Below are 23364 nucleotides of genomic sequence, written 5' to 3' on the forward strand. Positions count from 1 at the left end.
ACACAGAAATTTACAAAAAAAATTAAGACAGTCCTGATGTTTTCACTTCTTAAGTCAGATATCTTAAATTTGCAGTGAAAGAAAGGCTTATGCAGCCCAACAGGTGGGCCAGTATTACTGAGCTTCCAGTCTCATCAGATAGTGAAGTGAGCTGCAACTGAAAACAGAGGAGCAGCTGAGTCAGTCTATCAGCAGAGGCACAGGGACAGCAGGTAACCCATCACACCGAGCCCATGGGATTCCCACACAAGCCTCCACTCCAACCTGGCTGCAAATGGGAAGCAACTCCAGCTGAAGAGACCTTTTGGCCCATCATGAAACTTTCAGGATTAACAGGATTAATCAGATAAAGAAAATTGATCATTCACTCTGAAATGGCTATTTCAGATAGTGAGGGCTGCAGGAGGCTGGACCAGCACTCGTGCATCCATGATGCCCTCTGCTGGGATGCAGCAAATCCCAAATTCCTGCAACAGCCAGCATCTGCATGCCCAATAAAGCACAGTCCCTGAGCATTGGTTTAGTATTTTGCAATAGGTGAAAAGAATACAGAAGAATAATATAAAAACAAAATACAAAATCCCTATAAGGTTTTGATGGCACATAGCTTGATTAAATATATATATATGTGTGTGTGTGTGTGTATTATTGAAGAGATACTAATTTACACACAGTACGTTGTTATGTAAATGTTTTCCCAAATCCTTATTTTTCCCTTTTAAGTAAAGAGTTTTTAAATACTCTGAAGTAACTTGGGTAAACGAGTCTCTATTCATGCCTATTTACTCTGTAGAATTACAGAGGCATATATTAAAGAATTCAAAACTGAAATTTTCAGAGCAAACTGTCTCTGTCAAAGAATTGAACATCTGAAAGTCCTGTTTAGTTTCAGTAATGGCTGCTTATTTTACCTGGCTCTCTCTTGTCGTAGTACTGATGTACCCCAATGTCTTCATCTATATAATCAAATAGAAATATAGTTAGTTATTGATGTAACACTGGAAACAAAACATAACTTAGCAAGCAAAGTTCAGCATCACAATTTGAGCAAGATGGAGCAAAGTACTTAGAGTTACAATGTGAGCCAGCATGGAAAAACTACAGAATATACCCTGATACCAGTTAGAGTTTCAAGAACAAGCAAGCTAGGGCTGAAGGAGTACATGACAGGTCCTTACATTTATTTGCAGCTGTCATTTCACATATGCTTTGATTCTCTTCCAGCTGCCAACACTTAAAAGTGTTTTTTACCACCTTCCTAATGACCATCTTTTGTGTTCTTTCACACAGTGCAGACTGTACCTCAGAATAGCATCAAGTGTTTTCTGAGCCAAGTTGAAGACAACAGTTCTTTTTTTAACATCTGTGAATTCCAGGAAGCTGCCTACCCAAAGGATCCAATATTGATCTATAGGTATTACTGCCTACTGTTATACCAGATGCAAAAGTACATATCTATTCCTATGGTGTAGGGCAAGTCCTGGCTATATACCAACAGCCTTTCAGCATGAAACACAAGTGTGCACCTACACAGAGCATCTCCCTCTGTCCTCCAGGTTCCATGGCAAAGAAATTTGGATGCTTGGGCTACCACGAGCCTGTAAGCCAGCTCATGATGTGGCTGACTGCCAGTTTCTTAGGTATACCATGACAAGCTTCACCAATAGATCTAAGTCTGACCTAAATTTGCAGTGCTTTAAAACACTGCCACAGCAGGTAGGTTTTGAAATAAGAGAGCAGCACTCTCTTCCACCTCAGGGTTTTATAATGAATAAGTGCATAGGAAGGAAGTCTGAAGGTCAAAGGTGTAAAATAGGTACATTATGCCATAGTACATCTTGAATTACAACAGATCACAAATACATGCTTACTTAAACCATCTGAATTTTCCATGAAATCCAACTTAAAAATAAATACATATATATATATATATATTTGTTAGAGAACCAGAGCAGTTCTCACACACAGACAGGTCACTATGGCTTGTTGAGTCAATATTTGAGTAACAATAATAATAATAATACTTGATAGGTTTTCAATGAAAATATACTACAATGGGCACAGAGAGTCATAAACAATGTGATCCATTTACAAGCCAGGAGAGTGTTTTTTTGTTTGTTTGTTTGTTTTTAACTTTATCAATAGTAAGACAACGTGAAGCACTGGTAAATAGTCATGTCTCTCTTGGAATAATCAATTAAAAATATTAGTATTCCCTTGTAAGGACAAAACTTCACATAACCATGCAAAATACCCAGAACATGCAGCAATATCTTATTTTCATGCTAAGTACAAATTGCAGTGCCACTGCAAATCAAGCTGACTATTGATCTTCATACACCCAAATTAGTTATTACACTGAGGTTTATAGCTGAGCAGGGTATAGCTTCCTAAAAGGGAAAAGGCAACCAATTAAATATAATCTCAACATTTCTGAGTTGAAAGGATACTCCAGTTCTACGATGAGATAAGCAAAGAAACTAAGTTCAAACTTAATCTTGCTTTCTAATTTTCTTTCTCCTAAGCCTAAATCCTACTTCATTTGTGTATTCAGAATTTCATATCAATTTAATATTCATCAACAGGCTTTGCTGTTTCGTTTTATTAACCAGTAGCAGCTCACCGCTAATATGTAAGGTAGTCTTCAAAGACCACAGGTGAAGCTCAGTCAGGCAGAAAGTCATCTGATGGCTAATGGGAGCCCTAGAACTACAAAAAGAAGGAAAGAAAATGCATGAACAAATTAATTACTATCCATTACCAATGAAACTAAGTATTTTCAAAATGAATTGCTGAAAGAACCAACCACTGGTGCTGTTTTATTGTATTTAAGTTGTAGTTTTCAACAATAAAATGAACAATGCATGAGAAAGAATAAAGTAAGAAAAGGACATGCATATATATAACCACTATACAGAGACAAATCAACATCTGCTTGAAGTTAGAGTTGCTCTTTCCATAGAGAGTAACTTTGTGCTTGATGCTTCTCATATACACCTTATCTACATCTACTCTACAGTTATTACCTTGGACCATGAAAAAGTGCAGCCACTACTTAAAGATCTTCCTTAGATATGAAAATTTGTCCTCCAGGCCTCTTTTTTTTTTTTTTTTTTTTTTTTTTAAGACATTGCACATAGGGAAATATTGATATAACCATGAAACAGTATTGAACACTTACTACTTGCAGGTATCAGTTATAATGCTAGATAGAAAAACAGGTGTCTTTGTAAATAAAAACACAGCACATTAAATCAATTAAGACTGACAAAACAGCAGACAAAGCAAAACACAAAAACTGAAATATTGTGCACACAGACTGCAGCTATAAACTATGCTCTGCTTTGTTGAGCAATCCATCTGAATATTCATTCTAGAGGATGTGTTGTATTATAATAGAACACTTCCAGTCTTCTGAGGTGCTGCAACTAATAGACTTGTTTGCATAGTAACTTCCATCAGGGCTTGAGTTATAAGTGGGCAATGAGACCAATTACTTTGGCTTCTTTTGCTAAGCCCAAGAATCCAACTGACTTGGAGGGGGAGCTTCCCAAGCCACAATACTGTTCAAAGCCACTGCAAGTATGGTACTGCACGTGACTTATTTACTTGCTTATTTGGAAGCAGACTCCTCATTTCCTTTCTATTACTGCAACTTAAACAATATTTGGAATTTCAGTTGTTGAGGAGACGAGCCAATTAGAATATGACTGCAGGACCCCCGTGATGAAGTCTATAACTTCATCATATAAAGACTGCCAGACAATTCTGTCAACAGTGCTATAATGAGAAATATGTGCAAGGATCTCAGGTAGCATCAAACTATCACAGTCCCAGCAAATCTATGAGACCTTGAGGTATTATCACTGAAGCTAATATGTATGTTTTGATGCACTGCCTAATCCACTGAAATAGCAGCAAGTGGAAATAGTATTTTCTTTACACTGATCCCCAAATGTACAAAAAGTCTTGCTGACTTATTAAATCCCATAGTCCTATAAGAAAGAAAGAAAAAAAATAGCACACAATGAACATCTAGTAAATGGAATATACTTTCACCTTGGGTGAGAATGAGGTTTAGAAAAAAATGCGAAGAGATTAGCAGCATGGTAGTCTGCTGAACATGGCAACCACTTGTGGTATAAATATGGATGAGGACAGCCCCTCGTTTTTCATGTGGACTACTATAAAAGAAGATTGTATATTATAATTCTCTTATTTGATTTTGCTTTCTTCCCTTTCTTAGAAAGTGAAACAAAACTTGCATTCCCCAAAGGCCCAGAGATTCTTGATTAGATCTCTCACTAATAAAAAGTCACTGAATTGAGTGAACTGCTCCAAATCCCATCACAGTTTGACTAAGAGAAAAACAACAAAACAAGCTTTGATTGGCAGATGATCTGTTCACCTGGAAAGATGGTATAACATCAGAAAAGACAAGATAAGACTAGGAGACTTCAGCACAACAAATAATCTAACATAACTTCCCACAGTGACTCCAAAACTTAAACAAGTTGACAATGCGGGACATTTCTTTTGCTGCTCCCCCAGAAGACTTTCTAGCATTTATTCCTTCACTGAATGTCAATGTCACAAGGGAAATCCTCAAAAAAAAAAAAAAAAAAAAGCAGAAACCAAAAAAAAACAAACAAAAAAAACTGAAAAGCTTTCAAACAGACACTAAATATTCATTCTTCAAACACATTTAAGAAAGAAAAAATCATAATTTTTTTTTTAAAGTCATTAAAATGTAAAAAACCACCAACTTCTTAATATCTGCATTTCAGTTCTGTACTGAACATCCCAGATAAAGCAAAATTCTCTGCATCTCTAAGGAAGTAAAAGAGATTTTGCAATATAACCAGTACTTGGAATTAGCTTTTCACTTCTCCCTTTCTTTGGACTCCAAGCGCTCCCAGATCAGCTCATTATTTGAATGCTGGTTGCTGTTGTGCGAGTGAAAGTAGCCTCTGCCCACAGAATACTGGTCCAGTCTATCACTATCCTAATCTGAAATACCTTCAGTTTGTAGTCTACAGAGAAATTGCTCCGGTAACAAATACATTTTAAAGCCGGTATTTTATTCTTGTAGACCGTTTTGAAAGAATACACACTGACTTTCAGAGTTATGCAATCACAGATCACCATTTACCACAACAATATTTTCCAGCACAATGGAGATGACAATGAGTTGTTTGCTGCTGAAAAAAAAGTTAAAGCTTCTTTATGTTTTCATGCTTAAGAAATTCACATCCTTCCTCTAAAACTGAGTAGAAATTGGGAAAAATACATTAAAATAACACTATTGTTAGGGTAAAGCTGGAATTCAATTTAATAGCTGGTTCTTCCTCTGGCTCACGCAACACTGACTCCTTTCACAGCATCTCCACAAACAGGCAGAGATAGTCTGGTGGCTGTAAAAATCTTACTGACAAATGGAGATGTTCTGAGATGGTTTTCCTGCTTCAGTATCTGTGTTCAGATTGCTTTGTTTAAAAGAATGTCCACGGGGCCAGACCGGATCCATCCAAGGGTGCAGAGAGAGCTGGCAGAGGTGATAGCCAAGCTGCTTTGAATCATTTATCAGCATTCCTGGTCAGAGAGACCTCTGAGGATTGGAGGCTTGCCAGTGTCACTCCCATAAGGGCCACAAGGAGGAGCCAGGGAACTACAAGCTTGTCAGCCTGACCTCAGAGCCAGATAAGATGGAGTAGATCATCTCAAAGGAGATTACACATCATGTAAGAGACAATTGGGGGATCAGGCTCAGACAGTGTGGGCTCGTAAAAGGCAGGTCCTCCTTGATCAACCTTTATGATTGAGTGAACCACCTGGTGGATGATGGAAAGGCTGTTGATGTAGTCTACCAAGGCTTCAACAAAGCCTACAATACTGTCTTCCACAGTAATCTCCCAGAGAAGCTAGCAGCCTGTGGCTTGAACAGGTACTCTCTTTGCTGGGTAATACTGGTGACAGATAGGTGGACAAGTGGACTGGATCATCTTAGAGCTCTTTTCCAACCTTGGTAATTCAATGATTCTGTGATACTAGGCTATGCGATAGCCTTTGGTAGCCATATGCTGCTCCTTCCAGGGAAGCTCTTAGAAATCCAGCATTCCCAGTGAAAGAGAAAAACATGGGGTTAACCTCAAATATCTCCCTGCGGCTTAGGACACTTATTCCTAGGAGCAGAAACAGGGAAAACAGAAAGCTAATCTGAAAAAAAAGAATAAAATAAAACCCTTTAAAAAGTATACTCTAGGAAAAAAGAAAATCTATGTATATTTTACTTGCAGGTTAATTACACAATAAACCTACTATTTTTAGAATTCAGAACAGATTGCCCTTGAATTTAGTTTTGCCTCCCTTTTTAGAAGTTCTCATTGTTTGGCATCACTACAGCTCATTCATTACCCTATATCCAATTTGTAACTCAAACAACAAATGCTCAACAAGGTAAGTCACCAAGTCACCCTATAACTTATTCTATGATTCCATTATATAATATTTGGAACAGAAATCACTGCCTATTTTTCTTCCCTTTCATGACAAATTTCTCCTTCACAAAGGAGATAAACTCCCTGCAGCACAGATACAGTATAAATGAAAATCAGGTCCTCTGCTCATGACACCAACCTCCAGGCTTAAGGAGCAGAAATACAGGCCTGCTTTTATAAATCTTCTCAGTGCATAATGACTCATATTACAATATTGGTTTAAGAGTATTTTCAGCTTATACAAATAACAAGTTGTTCAATTATCATAAAGTTTAATGCAAATATTTACTGTTGTTCCTTCCTTTCTCTCTAATGCAGCAGTTTCAGCAGACTGAGAATATCTTAGCAAAACACATGAATGAAGCAGATTCCTTTCCTTAGTCTAACTTCCCAAGTCTAAATCAGAAAACTGCTTTGTAGATGGGCGAACAACACATAGACCATTCTGTACTGAAAAACACAGTGAAACTTGTATTGTAAGAAAGGCCTAAATATGGCTTGCAGAACAATCATTGAAAGGAAATTCATTATCTGATAACTCAAGAATTCTGGCATGAAAATTATACATTGTAAACTCATATTCCCATTACACTGTATATTCCTATATACAGTGAAGTTGCAACATGATCCCCTGAATTAATTTTTATGAGGGTTTTCCTTCTGCTTTATGAGACTAAATATAACACTTTTTGCAATGACAATTAGTTATGTTTACTGAATTTTCATCCTTCAAGGCATCTAGTTAGCACCTTAAGAAAACTGGGGCTATTGGATGTATCATAATGCATTGAAATTTTGTAAATGTTGTAAAACAGAAGAAATATTCAATTCCCAGTTGTTACTAGTTAAGATTACTTCTAAGACAATTGTCCTGGCATTAACTTACTACATAATCACCTATTTTCATTGCATTCAAAATGTTGAGGTGCTGAGCCTGCATCAGCTGCCTTGGCAAAGCTGACAGTAGTACTACGTCAATAAATAGCTTACATTAAAAATGTAGACAGACTTAATTTATATTAAACAAAAGTTTTGGAGATATTCTTATTCTGAAACAGAACAGCTGTATGTGGCCAAAAAGCCATGCAGGCTCTTGCTCAGGATGCAAACTGCTGGCTGAGAGACAGCCATCCCATTCATTCACCAAGACTGAAACAAAAAAGCTGTTTTATACTTCCTAGATAGAGGGTGCTGAAGCTCAAAGAAACATTACAGAAAATCTATGTGGGGGTATTTTGTTGATACCTAATTGCTTGTTCATTTGTTAGAACCTAAGCACACTTTTTGCTGAGCTGTGACCCAATATGATGATGACAGGATGGGAAACTATATTTTTACTTGGTAAATTCTCCACCACCTCTCTCCTCCCTTCAGAAACACACTTCCTATTTATATTATTGGTGCATTCTTTTGAAAGACAGCTATTGATTAACTGAATAGATAAGAGTAACAGCGGTGAAGTAGAATGAATTTGAGGGAGGTAATGCCATTTGTCAAGAAGATATTTAGTTTATGTATCAGCCACACCTCTGATAACATTAATGAAGCTAGCAATCATTCTCCAATTGATACTACAGGCAAGTATTACAATCTGTAACAACTCTGACAGAGTGGGTGTGAAAAGTTAAGAAGGTCACAGAAAATAGATATAATTGACCCAGGTTTTTACTCCTTAGAGCGAAAAGTTCATATACACATTTTGATAAAGACCCCGAAGGCTTTTATATAAACCAGATAGTAGATAAGCAATCCAAACTACAGATATCCAGTGCTGACATCTGACATAAGGTAATTACAGAAGTATTAAATGTCAAACTGTTTTACGCTATTCTTTTAGATAGTGATTGTTGTTGTAAATAAAGCTATTTTTCAGTACTTAAGGTCAGTAGGTCAGAAAATTTCACAGTAGTGATGTCTTACTGTAAACTGAAGAAGATAAAATCTCTATTTTTTTAAGCTAAGCAGAAACAACTATCAATAGGCAAAAGGACCTGCACATTATTCAAGTACAGGCAAAGTCCTTGCACGATTGCCCTACCATTGCAACAACTCCTGTTTGCAAGGAAGGGAGGAACAGCAGGTCTTTAAAATGTGAACATGGGTTCAGATTAGAAATGAGTAATGAGTTCTTGAGGTCACAACCTGGTCACAAAGTATGGGCCGCTACTGTTTATAACAGTGACCAAAGCCATAGTTACAACCAAAGCAATGAGTTAAATATAGTTCAATCTGAAATTTGACTGTATTTGCACCTAAGCAAATAACATTCTTTTATACTTTCATACAGTATTTCAGATTTAGCTACCAAAACATTAATATCATTAATGAGGGTGAGTCAACACGGCACTGAAAATGTAGCATAAACATCTACTTTACTTTCCCTTTTTTAAATGACATACATGCAATTTTCTCACTAACTGTACAGCTCTGGCCGTTACCATTTTGTAGTATGCATGCTGAGTATTTAAAGAATTTTCATAAGCACATTGGTAAACATGTCTATTTGATTTATAAATCTTGCAAATTTGCAAGCTGTCTTAAAAACAGAAATATCATTTAAGCGCATTGTATGAGCTGGATAAATTTACTAGAACAAACATTGATTCTACTTGGATATTTAACACCTATAAATACATTTTTTGTGTTCTTTTTCAGAATGTTTAGCCATTTCAGTAATTTACAGTAGCTTCTTTATGATGACATTCTCTTCCTTTTTCATTTGTTGCAAGCAATAAATAAATCAAGAAGTAAAATAAGCTTTGGTAATATTTGAAAATCACCTTTGAATAACCATTTGTGAGACTCACTGAGCTTCTTGTTAGCTCAATGCATTTATTTCTTAAAATGGCTTTTCAGCTATATTTGAATTCCAGCTAATCCAGTGAGACTTGTATCTTGCTTTCTTCAATGTAATATTACAAAAACTACAATGCCTGTGTGCCAGACTTCCTTTTAAGAAAGATTTGATTGCAAACACAAACAAAAAGCTTTTCTTCTTTTGTTCTCCCTTGTGATCTTCAAACAGGTTTCTATGAAAAGGACTAATATTTTTCAATTTGAAGCCATACTCACCTTAGTAGCAAGGAAAGACAAAAAATGAAAATTTCATTTACAATAATTAATTCCTGATTGCAACACTACGGAACAGTTTATGTTAAGTTTTAATTACACAGATATGCATTAGGAAAAATAACTTTGAAGAAAAAATGCATTTGTTTAAACATCCCATAATCACATTTGAAACTGTTGAGCAGTGGGGTTGTATATAACATAAAAGGTGTGTGGATTTTAATGTTGAACTGAAAACTACTCTACTCTCAGGAGAGGCCCGTGAGTAAAATGTTTGGTTCGTAGGTGGAGCCAGTTTCAGGAATTTACCTTATTAAAAAACGCCAATGAAACAGGTAAACCATGTGATATGAGACACACAAACAGGGTGGGACAGAGAGGAAAGAGGGAGAGATAATAAAGCCAAAAGGGAGTGTTTATGACAACAACAAACAATGATTTAAACAAGCCAGTTACGAAAAAAAAACCAAACAAATGAAAAACACCCTGTCAAATGGTATCAACCAGAGATGCTCCACTTGTTCACCAGTTTTCTTACCACCATTAGCTTATCCTGCAGACTGCTCTCCAGAAGATGGACAGCCACATGACTATGTTTGACTCCTGCAGTGGTTAAGTGCCATCCAAGAATTCATGCTTAAGAGAAAAAATAACGGGCTGAATCAACCGTTTTCCTTTGCCTATCTAGGGGATCCAAATGAATGCACGACTTCTTAAGAAACTCCTGAATAGAAGATTTCTGACTGTACTCCCTTTCTGAGCTCTGTGCCCATTCCTCCAGATGTCCCATGATACTGTTCAACAGAAAGCCTCTGGAAGTTCCAGCAGCTTTCAAAAGCAACTGAGTATCCAGAGTGTTCAACTGGGCTACCTTCCTATCCAGGAAGCTGTGCAAAGAAGCACTGTGCTCTCTAAGAGGAGTATTTTCAAAGTCACCATCACCATGGGTTGGCTTTGACAAAGACTTGCATGTAGCAGATATCTTTGCTGTGCACACATCATCTAAACACTACCAGGCACATAACTGAGAGGCACTGCTTTGTTCTACTGATCGCTTTTGAAGTTTAGTGACTTTTATTAAGTCTTAGAAATTGGTTCTACAACAGAAGAATTTTATCTTAGAACTCCTCCTATCTCTATCTTCCTTCACTCACTCACTTTGCAGCAATGTCCAAAGAGTCAGAAGTGCTGGTTTTAAAATGGCACTTGTGGGATAAACGGCTATAAAACCAGTCTCCAATCCTGCTGCCTTACGTCACAGATTTTCAAGTATATTGTTGAATGTGAGATCACAAGAAATCAAGCCAGAAGCCCACTTAATTCTACTGAGTGTTTTATCTTTACTAGCAATAGCAGAAACTTAAAGTACAACTATTTTATTATTCCTACTGCAACTGTATGCGGTGGAGTTACAATGATTGAGCCCATCTCTAGAAGGGGCAGTAATATTGTTAACAAAGTCTACAAAGTACTTACGTTCATTCCTGTATCATTTTTCACTTGCATGGATTCTCTATACACTTTCTTATGTTTTTAGCAATTACAAAATGTACAATTTTTGCTGCTTTGAGTCATTTTACCCCCTAGACTTATCCTCATTTCAATCTGGTCAAATTAAAGAATAAACTGGATAACTATGGGATACATAAAATGACTCTTCATTAAATCTACAAATACTTAAAGTTAAGCAAATCGTGTTTCAAGGAAAGAGAGCTCCTTGGCACAGAAGCACCCTCTAAAGGCTGACTACAGACTGCTCTGAATAATAACCGCAAAAGGAATGGAATAGGTCCCCTAAAAACTAAGGGAAACTGCTAAGACAATAGAGAAATAGAAGTGAGCACATACATATGCATTCATACCCGTGTTTACATCTCACACACAATCTTTATTGCATATCTTCAGCACAGCAGAAAACAGGAACATAAATTTGGTAGGCTTCTTAAATCAGAGCCTGGATTCTATCTTAAAATAATATTCTTTAACTAGTTTTCAAAATATTGTTTCAGGTTTTCCTAGCTTTCAATCATCCTTCAAACTTTTAAGATAATCATACTTTATCTGTCACAAGTGAAAATCAGTCTGAAAAGATGTTAAGAAAACGCCATGTTAAACATATGATTCATGTACTAAAACTGCAAAACAATTTAGGTTAGAAGGAACTTGGAAGTCATTCAGTCCAATGACTTCCTGCTCAGAGCCAGTCAACTCTGATTTTTCATCCCAATAATGCAATGTAATTTTTCCAAAGTTTATACTTCATATTTATGCTAAATTTGTACTAAAGTCACCAGCAATATAAACCAGTTCTGCTGTCTAAAAATATACCTTAATACACATTTCTTTTTCCTTTCTATTCTATTGCTTTGTTGATCTTTTTTTTCCCCTCAAAATACCCAAAAGGCGTATTCTAAAATTTGCTCATACAGCCACATTATTGCACTTCCATACTAGAATCTGTATCTAACAGAGAGTCCTTTATTATTAACTGTTAAGCATATCTTAGTGCTCATGCAAAGCCAGGGAAAGATAGAGCAGTTAATAACATGGAAGTAATGAGGCTAACCAACCAACTTGCTACTCAACATCACTTCTCAAATCTCCCTGGGCTAAATTTTTAGCCAGTGTGTGGGGAATTAGCCATAGAAATCCCATTAACATTAATGAATGTTCCATGGTTACCTCCCCATGCTCTGTGCTGAAGATTTACCCCTATATCTCTAAAATAAATACGTGCAGATGCCCAAACTCTTTTTATAAAGCCTGAAGAAATTAAGGGCTCTATTCTCAAATAATTGACTTATCTTTTCCCCCTATGGATCATCTTCTACATATCAGAATGGGTGTAATGTCTGCATTATTCTCTGTGAGAAGATTATTTAAAGTGCATGTTTACTGCATAAAGACCAAGTTTAGTTAACTGTGCATTATACAAAGATAACACATATATATTGAGTTGGATTTCTCTCACAGTAAATACACAATGCATGGGTTGAATATTACTCTATGTCATCAGAGCAACAAGTATCTGTAGCCACATTTCTGAAGAAAAGACATTATTCAGTGTCACGGGTTACTTAGATTTACCTATGCCCGTGACAGGGGAAGCCACCCCGTGGGCCCCCCCCCTGGGGCCCGGAAAGGAGGGGGAAAAAGGGAGTGGGATAAAACAGCAACAATCTAAGGAGGAAAAACTTATTTTACTAAATATGATACTGAAATACAAGATAACACAATATAATATAATTGAGGCTAACAAATCGAACGAAACAGAGAGAGAGAGTCCCCGAAAACCGAGAGGCCTACTGTGAACTCTAGGCGACACGGCTGGAACGCTTCCCACTCTCCGAGAAGTTCGAGAGAAAAAGGAGGGCACTCCAGCCTGGGAACGAGATTATAGAGCGTCCTGGTCCCGTGACTTATCATTAACCTTGTTGTTCTCTGGGATATGTAGTCTTCTTCTGTGGACTGCACATTCAATAGAAGTATGCATACTTTACATGATGTTATGATGTGGAATACTGATAGCAAAATTACAAAATTACAAAACCATGACATTCAGAAAACTAATGCATCAAAAAGAATTGGCAAGTACCTTCTTTTCCTACAGAAAGGTAGAACACAACAAGAGCAATTTAAGCTTCTGCAAGCAGTGGTTGAGTCACTGTTGAATGATGGTGGAATATGCTACTTACACTCACCAGGAAAAAATTAAGCTAGAAAGAGATAGCAGGATCACAAAGAGAAGCTGCCCTTGGTTTTTGAAGAGGTGGAGTGGATGGGAGCTTACATTCTGTCACCTCCTTAACATAAAAATAGAAACAGCCAAATAGATTGTTGGCGCTGTAAGCTCTAAGAGGACAACCTACTCCACCATCCCTGAACACAGTACAGAATCATAGAATTACCTAGGTTGGAAAAGACCTCAAAGATCATCAAGTCCAACTACGGTACTGAAATACCAACTTCTTTTCTCTGAAAATAACATACCAGCTAAATGAATATAGAAGAAGCAGTGCAGTGAAGTCATGAAAAATCCCTCCAAAAAGACCACCATCCTTCTGGTTATACCTGGAGCTGAAGATGGTGCATTTAGACAGAACTTCTTTTGGCTTATGTGCAGACTCTTAAAATCATTTCTAGATCAAAGGTTAAATGTATAGCCCTCTTAAGAACACTAAACTACTGACTATAAACCCATCCTTTTTCAGCAGCAACACACTTAGGCTGATTCTCTCTTTCTACTGAAAGGTTATTCATACAAGTCTTTCACAGCTTTCACAAAAGGGAATTTTCCTGGTAGCATTCCCCACATAAATGCTTTCAGCTAGAACTCAGGAATCTGGAATGAGGTAAGGCCAGGCTGATGGGGGTGGGGAGAAGAATCAGTCGTGTAAACAAGTTTTATATTGCATTTATTACAAACTCCCCTTATTTTCACTAATTTCTTTGCAAATTAGCACAACCATGACTGGATTAATTCTCTGTGGGTTTCCCTCTGTACTATTATTGAGCAGTCATGGGAAAACTCAAGCAAATGAGTACAGCTCAAGTGGAGCCACACATCTAGGAAGAAGGGCAACCACCAGAACACAGGGTTTGTCTAAAAAAAAAAAAAGGCATTCAAGCAGATAGGGCAGTTAAGCTGACCTCCCCAAAGTGATGTTCTCAGACTCTGATTGTACTGAATTTGTCATGTTTTATGTCACCTTCAATAATCTTTATTAGAAAAGGAAGAATTTTATAGAGGATGCTTGTTGGTTTCCTGGCTTTACACAGACACATTTCTATCCAGTCTTTAGGCTTTTTGGCACATTTCATACCTCATTGCACTGCTTCACAGCTGAGTAGGTCTCCTTCCCATACCTGTATGTTCTCCACAGCTCCAGGACTTCACTGACATGCTGAAACCTCCCACTTAAACGCACTGAAAGGTCACCAGACATGTCTTTTTCCAGTATGCTGAGAAACAGCCTTTGCAGCAACCGTGTCTTCCTCATTTGTACAGATCATGAGAGAATAAAAAGCAAAGACAAATTGTGACTTCAGCATCCCTCCTGCAGGTCCAGCAAGTACTTCCAAGCCATTACTGATTAGTGTCCCCTTTTCACTGCTGCATCCCCCAGAGAAAGACACCATTCTGGAAAACAGCAGCACTGCTACCTCTTCTTGGTTCATCCAGCGGTGTTCTGAACCTGCCTCAGGATAACATACTCAAGACACTGTGCAGGGGTTTACTTGTAGTGACTAAGTTGTGTCATCTGCTCTCCTCTGAGCAGCTCCCCTAATTGAAATGTTTGGCAGAAGCAGCTTGGAGGGCTCAAGTCTGTTTGTCCACATGCAACACAACTTGCTTGTAGCATCCTATAAGGTATTCTTTCCCGCAAAACATTTTTGTTTACATTGGGTAATGGGAAAGGAGAGAGGCTGAGCACTCTATTTATGAAACTGCTGCACTTCGTATCAGCCTCCTCCCTAAAAGCATCAGAAATTTCCAACAGTCCCAGCAGATGATTTCTCAATATTCAACTAGCTTGCAACTGACTGGCACCAAGTAAGCATAACGAGCTTCCAGATAGTGATGGCAAAACGCCTACTGGCAGTGTCAAGGACTCTCCTATCTATATATTGTGGCAGCTCTGCTGAGTTTGTGAACAGATAGCAGCCTAGGTCTTGGTGTATTCTTGCTTCTACCACTGGTCACCAAGTTGTGCATCATTACCCAGCTACTACCCTATATGTAGCCAGTTGATCTATCCTTTAAAGTGGCACTCTACCAAATCCAGCTGCTTCAGCTAAATATCCTGGGGAAGTAACTACTCTATTTATCTACTCACTCCTCCTCCTTCATTAGCTGCATGGCCACAACTTCAAAAGCTTTATGAAATCACAGAGCCAAAACCATCTCTCTACATGACTACACATGCACGTGCATAAACTTATTTGCATTAATGATTACCTTGATCATGATATATACTCTGTTCTGCCTTGCTGCAGTTCAAAATGGAGCAACAGAATTAATGGACATAGGGAAATGAGCCATGTCCATTTCCAAGCTAAAATTCCTGCAAGGATTCCAGGCATTGGCATACAGAAAAATGCACAAACGTTTAAAACAACAACTGATTCAAACCATGGAACAGAGCATCATATACTGTACAAGCCCTGTATCCAGTATAGGATATACTGATCTAGAAGTAGGAAACACAAAAAATGTTATTTGACCATGTAGGTATGTAGAGGTATTTCAACTGGACACAGTCAAGCTACAGACAAAGTAAACAAACTATTCCAGTTCCCCATGTGCTCTTCATAGCTAACAACACTTTTCTAAACAGATTCTTTAGGATCAGGATACTGCAATTCCTGCATCAGCAGATATTCTAGGGTATTCTAAGGCAATCGATTGCAATGAAGTCTGTTAGTGTCCTGGCCTTCATACTTTACAAGGATTTCTTCATGAGATCAGTGATATTTAGTAACCGCATTCCTCATTTGTCAGCCTTCTTTTAGAATTGCAAAACACACCTAAAAAAATATTCCATTGCTCGATCACGCTAACACAAGTCATATTAATTAAGAATATGTTTGTGTAATTACATGGGAGAGGTGCTTTGCACAGCAGTTAAAGTGCATGCAACATCTATAATAAAGCAACCCTGTGTGTAAGATATTATTACAGAACAAGGTTCTTGGTTGGAAAGAAAGAAGTAATCTAAAAATTGATGCCAACCCTTTGGTGTTTTTCTAGGTCACATAAATTGTTATTAGGACCTCATATATTTAAATAATGAAGTACATGAAATCGTATTTTATGTGACTCAATAGGAACAATCATTCTGTAGCATTTGCTGAATAAATGCATTTCCCCTACCAATAAATAATATATCATTTACACACAGCAAAAATATCTGAATGGCTCTTGCAGAACTTTGATTTTCTTTTAACCACTTTATCCAAAAGAATAAACACTGATGTAACCAAATCACAGAATTACATAATGACCTGGGTTGGAAGGGACCTCAAGGATCATGAAGTTCCAACCCCCATGCCTGGCAGGGCCACCAAACTTCCATATTTACTAGTTTAGGTTGCCCAGGGCCCCATCCAACCTGGCCTTGAACACCTGCAAGGATGGGGCATCCACAACCTCCCTGGGCAGCCTGTTCCAGGACCAAATTTTCATGTCTTTAAGATTACAATGATTACTTTGGACAGAGCTAACTTTTCACATAGGTCCAATAAACAAAGTTGCACACTCTCTGATAAAGACTAGCAGGCTAAACAAGTTGTTAGCAGGTCAGTCTAACTGTCCTTAGGCAAGCGAGCTCCCTGTGCACTCCTGAAAACAGGCAGCAGTATCAATATACTATATAAGTAATGTTGCATATGCTCAGCAAAGCCATTTTTTATCCTTTCTTTGTTAAATTTTAATATCAAAAGTATCCCAAACCTCAATTATGCTTAATTAAGTGAAACCCTGACTATTCCACTTAATTATTTTAATATCTCAGGATTAGACAAGGAATGCAGGATTTTGGTGAAGGCAAACACCGAAGGAAACACACTCATTGCTCAAAAAAAAAAAAAAAAAAAACAAAAACCACAAAACAAAAAAAAAAAACAAACCTCAAACTAACCAAAAAAAGCTGTATTTCATGTTTTGAGCCAATCAACAATGAGCCACAGATATTGTATTACAGATGATTGCTTTAATCCTAAGGCATTTTAGGGTGTATTTGAAGTAACACAAGGGAAGCTTGTTTTGATATATCCAGAATATAAAGCTGCTAGGAGATGGCTCCTAGATTCACACAGTATGAGTCAGGTTCTCTATTCCTTTTTGGGAAAGAAGGGAAAGAAAAAAAATAACAAGGGGGGAAAAAGGAAAAAAAAAAAAAGGGGGGGGGGGGCAAAAGCTTTCAGGGAGACTTAAAGTCAAAATAATACAATTTACCATAAAATTTTCTTTCCCAAGATATTTCTTCTCCACCTGCATATTACAAAACCCTCCATCCCAAGTTGCAAGTCCTTCATTTGAAGCCGTTAATTTGTCTGTCCGCATCTCTCACTTTTCCAAACGCTGTATTCACCTTCACTGATGTCAGAAACGTACTGGAATACAACTTTACACAATGGCACCACCTAGCGTTTATAACACCAACCTAGCGTTTAAAACGCCAACTCTCGATCTTTACGCTGACTTCAACTACGTTCCTCTCAATCACAGCCGATGAAAAACGGAGTTTTAAAAGACAGCACATTTCCTCTTCAAACACGATTCATCTGCTTTTCTACCAGTTTGCATTTATAACTGAACTGCCTACACACGACCTCTGCAAGTATATTCCTATTTTAATTTCCAGTTGGTTTTCATGTTCATTTTCATTAAAGACAGAGAACTGTTGGAAAGGGTCTGGAGGAGGGCCACGAAGATGATCAGGGGGCTGAAGCACCTCCCCTATGAAGACAGGCTGAGGGAGCTGGGCTGGTTCAGCCTGGAGAAAAGAAGGCTGCAGGGTGACCTCATTGCAGCCTCTCAGTACCTGAAGGGAACCTATAATCAGGAGGGGAGTAAACTCATTGAAAGGGCTGATAATAGCAGGCCACAGGGAAATGGTTTTAAGTTGAAAGAGGGAAGATTTAGGTTGGATGTCAGGGGAAAGTTCTTTACTAGGAGAGTGGTTAGGCCCTGAAACAGGCTGCCCAGGGAGGTTGTAGATGCCCCATCCCTGGAGGTGTTCAAGGCCAGGTTGGACAGGGCCCTGGGCAACCTGATCTAGTAATTGTGGAAGTTTGGTGGCCCTGCCAGGCAGGGGGGCTGGAACTACATGATCCTTGAGGTCCCTTCTAACCTGGGCCATTCTGTGATTCACATAAGAGAAACATTCATCCTCTGTGGGAAGACCTATTATGTGATTAAAGTCAATACAATTGCCTGTAAAGCAGATGTAAGCTGTTTGGGTAAGAGGAAATTAAACTATATGTATTTTACGTTGTTTTCAAAGAAATTAAATATCCTGCAAAAAACTCATGTCTTGAAAAAATGTTTACTTAAAAGATTAAAGGTGGGTGCTATCATATCAAAAAAATGCATCACCTGGTGCCCAAGCTTGCTGTTTATTGTTACAGGCAGGCTGGTAGCCTTGCTATTCACAAATGTCAAACCACCTGACTCATTTTCTATGTTTACTTAAAGTTTTCAGTTACTTCACCAGTCTCCATCCGTGTGAGTTGAAATACACGTACCTTCCCCAGGCTGACTTTCCTTTTCTGGAGGTGCACCATGAGATAACATCTCAGCAAAAGTGGCTTGGCTCCTTAAAGCTTTGCTGGGCTTTTTCTTTAAAACAACTTCAAATGTTACAGGGCTGAGTCCAACACACACTAGAGATGCAAGGATTCAGAACAACCTTGATTCAGAATAACCTTCCCATTTTGCTTGAGGATGACACTGTTTCAGAAGCTGAAGGTAGAACAAGGGTCCAAATGAGAATGTCCAATTCAACTTGTTTATATAAGAGCAGGAGCTGGTGCAACTGCAGCCATCTCACAGTGAGATGTTCCTCACAAGTTGAGTCTACGTATAACATTATTCTCATATTTATGGAACCATAAAAGGGCTTGTGCTGAAAAGGACCTTAAAGATTATCTGCTTCCATTCCCCTGCTGAGAGCAGGGTTGACAACAACTAAACCAACCCCTATCCAACCTGGCTTTGAATGCTTCCAGGGATGGGGCACCCACAGCTTCCCTGAGCAGACTGTTCCAGTGCCTCATCCACTGAGTAAAGAAAAATCCTATCTAATCTGAATCCCCCTCTCTTCTTCCTTGTCCTATCACAATTGGCTTGTATAAAAAGTTGGTCTCCCTCCAATTTATAAGCTCCCCTCAAGTTCTGGAAGGCTGCAATGATGTCACCATGGAACCTGCTCTTCTCCAAGCTGAGCAAGCTCAGCTCCCTCAGCCTTTCTTCACAGCAGAGATGCTGCATCTTCATAGCCCTCCTCTGGACCCACTCTAGCAGCTCTGCATCTTTCTCATGTACTTAATCCCACTGTCTGTGTCATTCATAAAGATGTTGAAGAGCACTGGTCCCATAACAGACCATAGGGGCACACCACTCATTACCAGCCTCCACCTGGACGTAGAGCCATTTAAGCACAGCCCTCTGGCTGTGACCATACAATGGATTCCTTATCAACCAAATAGTTCAGCCTTCAGATTCATATTCCTCCAATTTAGATTCGAGTATGTGGGGTGGGACCATGTCAAAGGTCTTGCTGAAGTCCAGGTAGTTGCTGAACTGACATTCTGCCTGTTCTCTGTTCTCCTTAATGGTAGGAAGAGGAAATGAGATTCTGCATGCCATTCCCTGAGGACTGAAGGGCCATAGAAGTAACAGATGCTTCACAAAGATGATAAAAACAATGATGAAGAAGATGACAAAGAAAAAAGGCAAAACTGGACATACTAAAGGTTGGGTTTCAGATTTCACCTTCCTCTCCCTCCAGCTCTCATCTCACCTGACAGAACAAAACAGACTTCCCGCTCTGACTTAAAGCCTACAGATAGGATTAGTCAGGATCAGTTTGTATGGAGAAAGTCCATCAGAGTCCCTTCGATGTGTGAATCTCCATTCATTCCCTGTGTGAGGAAGGCTCAAATGCAGCATACTCAGTGGCCCCAGAAGTGAGACAAGTGTATTCAATAAGGACACATGCTTTGCAAAGCAAACTGTTGAACCTGAAAGACTCACCAAATGTAAGGCAAAGTCTACTTTTTCAAAACCTAATTTAATATTTCTACTCCTAAGAATGGAGGTTTCAGTGATATCAGAATGTGAGTAAAACATTCCAAAGAATGCACTCAGCAATTTTTCCTACTTTTCCCCCTAGACAGACTGGCAAAATCTTTTTACTTGCTTCTTCCAAAAAGTGACAACCCATGACAAAGACGTAACACATTCTTCAGTTACAGCAATTAAAGTCATAGGTAACTAAGTGTTTACAATAAGGAATTAGGCAACCTTTCTGACCTCACCTACAGCAAATCACACAGTCCACTGAACAACTCCATAAGTACTTATAAACAACAAATGACATGCCCAAATGTATATGTGCCAAAGTGATTTTCATGTATATGTGGGCTTGGAAATAAACGTCATGCTGTACACAACACCTAGGCAAAGTCTGCAGTTGGCAGATGAAATCCTTCCTAGTATAGTACGTATTCCAAAGGGATTGTAACAGTCATTACTAAAAACTGTATTTTAGTATTCCTTTGTGTTTCTTCTTTATCCTTAAAAAAACAAATACCAGTTTTATGTTCTTTTCACAAACAGAATGAGAAATAAAAAGCAGATTTCTTATGCTGAAGTTAACTTTTCCTTGAAAGTGAATTCAATAATACTGGCATTAACACTTACCCAATATACAAGCAAGTTATGAGCTAGCAAGGATCTGAACCTTGATTTAGCTTGAGGAAAAAAGTAATCTTTTTTTTTCCCCCCCCACAAATAAAGATGACTTTTTAATAAAACTAACACCTCAAATCTTCCCTCGCCTCCAAAATCAAGCCTTACATTTCATTACACTTTCCTTTTCTGCAGCTCGAGGAATGTTAACCGTGTTTGTGTTCATTGTGACAAACATGGATGACAACCAAGGAAGCAATTACAATAAACGTCTGATCCGCCTCCACTAAAAACAGACTTCAGCCTCAAAATACCATGCCACTCAAACTGAGTAAACCCTACCTGACACAAAAATTACCAGTGCTTGTCATGCCTAAACACATTTTTGCACAAAATTAAACAAGCATGTCTTGCCTTTATCAACTCCTCTAAGAGAATAAGAATATATAGCAGCTTAAAAAGTATGTCCTTGTAGCAGGTTTCTGTCACTTTTTTTCTTAAAGAGAAGAGATCTGGGCACTTGTAAACTGTGAAAATAGTAATTTCTTTTAAACAGCATATAGATTCTTGGTGGATTTTGCTGGCACTGGTTGTGTTTGCAGCTTTGAAGTCTCCTCCAGGTCTGTCATTTGGTAAGGCTGCTGAAGGGTGCCTGGGGTGCTTTGTCCTCCAGGGGGCTATTTTCCTTTAATTCATCCCTGATTAGAAGCAATTTATGCATTTTCATCTGTTTTATGTAAAGATCAAAGGGATCATGGATCCCAATGTTGACCCTCTTATAGGCAAAAGAGGTAGGCTGCACATTTCTGCTTGTTTTCAGGATAAACCTCAAAGCACTCATTTATACTGCTCAGTTCTTGATATGAGTCTCATAAATCAGCTTTTATATGGAGACCAAGTGCTATAAATCTCTTGCTTTTAAACAAACGCATGCTTTTATATTTATGTAACACATAGTTTTGTGGAGAAGTTCCCATTTTCAAATCTCCTAAGATAACAATTTGCCCAACAAGAATAGAGAGAGAAAAGATTAAAACTGATATCGCTATAGCAGTACAGCTCTACTGCTAATACTACTAACAAACATATAACAATTAAACCAGTCCCAAAGTGTCTTAGTTGGCCATGCAACAGGAAGTTCTTTCAATTAAGCAAAAGACTGATGCAATTTTAATAGCATCATTCAGAACACAAAGATGTCTTTAAAATGTATTCCAATACTATCAGTATTCAGCATCCATTTATATTTATTAACACTGCCATCATGAACTCAAGAACAAGAATACTGATATCACTGAAAATTTAAGTGAAAGAAGCTTCATACAGAGTTATTTGTTTATTTTAAAAAACTCAGTATATGTGCCAGCAAGTACGCAGGTATAGGAAACTTTCAAGCTGTTGTCTCATGCCAATAAACACACACTGTAAATGCAAACATCTCTTCTTCAAGTCAACTGAACATAAGGCTTAACTCCTCCCTTTTCTTACTGAGCATGTGTGGAACAGAGACACAGTACAAAGATCAGCAGATCGAGAAAGCCCTTCAAATCTTACTTTGGAGGAAAACAGCACAACTGTTGCAAAGAGTCCTCATGTTTTAAAATTAGAAGCACAAAGACTGCCGTGATTGTTTCGTCACTGTAAGGATAAAGAGTTAGGACTGTACTTAGTGAGCAATGTCACAAAGATATTGTAATTTGATGGGCTTGCAATAAACAGAGGCTCTTACCTCAGGGACGGTGGGGTCTACCTCTACCACAACTTCCAGTCTAAATCCACTGCAATAAAAAGGGGCATCTACAGCTAGATTAGGTTGCTCAGAGCCCAGCTGAATCATCAAAAAAGTGAGGAATAACATTGCTTATATGTTCTCAAAATAATACTAACGTGACTTAAGAACATGTAGAATTAAAATGCTGGAAAATAGAGAATATGCCCGTTACTTTGTAAAGGACTGAGAGATTCCTTATGGCATTAAATGCCATAAAAAAAAATGTTTTGTTACTTATTCAAGCAGTTACTGAGCAGATCCTTACTGTGAGTCATTTTAGTCATTGCCTACTATTAGTGAAGGTTTTGTTTGTCTGCTTAGTTGCTCTGTTTAAGACATTCAGAATGGAAACCATACCAAGACCATCACATGTACTTCTTAGTTACCAGTAGAAAGTTTGGATGCTATCACATTTGAGAAAAAAATGATGGAGAAACCAAGAAAGAACAAGCTCTGTATTCTGCTTCCAAGTTCATAAATCACCTGCTCAGTGGTAACCATAAATGGATGTCACTGTGTATTAAAAGAGAAGGTTAATTTCCAGGACAGAAAAAAAAACAAAAACATTTCTTGTGTTGGCAGCATTACCTGAAAAGATGTTGCTTGTTGTA

The 23364-nt window shown here is 38.1% G+C and overlaps 1 protein-coding gene across 9 annotated transcripts in view; it reads right to left on the reverse strand.

The window, feature by feature from the left end:
• WDPCP (WD repeat containing planar cell polarity effector) overlaps window positions 1–23364 on the reverse strand; it is a 128910-nt gene that overhangs the window by 88341 nt on the left and 17205 nt on the right. For all 9 annotated transcript variants that reach the window (XR_014944326.1, XM_015856574.3, XM_015856576.3 and 6 more), the window contains 2 exons: window positions 2624–2709; window positions 912–956 (listed from right to left, as the gene is read on the reverse strand). Coding sequence is in view for 8 of the 9 variants with exons in the window: in XM_015856574.3 (XP_015712060.1) it covers window positions 912–956; window positions 2624–2709 (131 nt within the window). In the remaining variant the exon portion in view is untranslated. The remainder of the gene's footprint in view (window positions 1–911; window positions 957–2623; window positions 2710–23364) is intronic.

This window comes from Coturnix japonica, chromosome 3, assembly GCF_054131305.1.
Source record: "Coturnix japonica strain WE chromosome 3, WE-NBRP24, whole genome shotgun sequence".
NCBI lineage: Eukaryota > Metazoa > Chordata > Aves > Galliformes > Phasianidae > Coturnix > Coturnix japonica.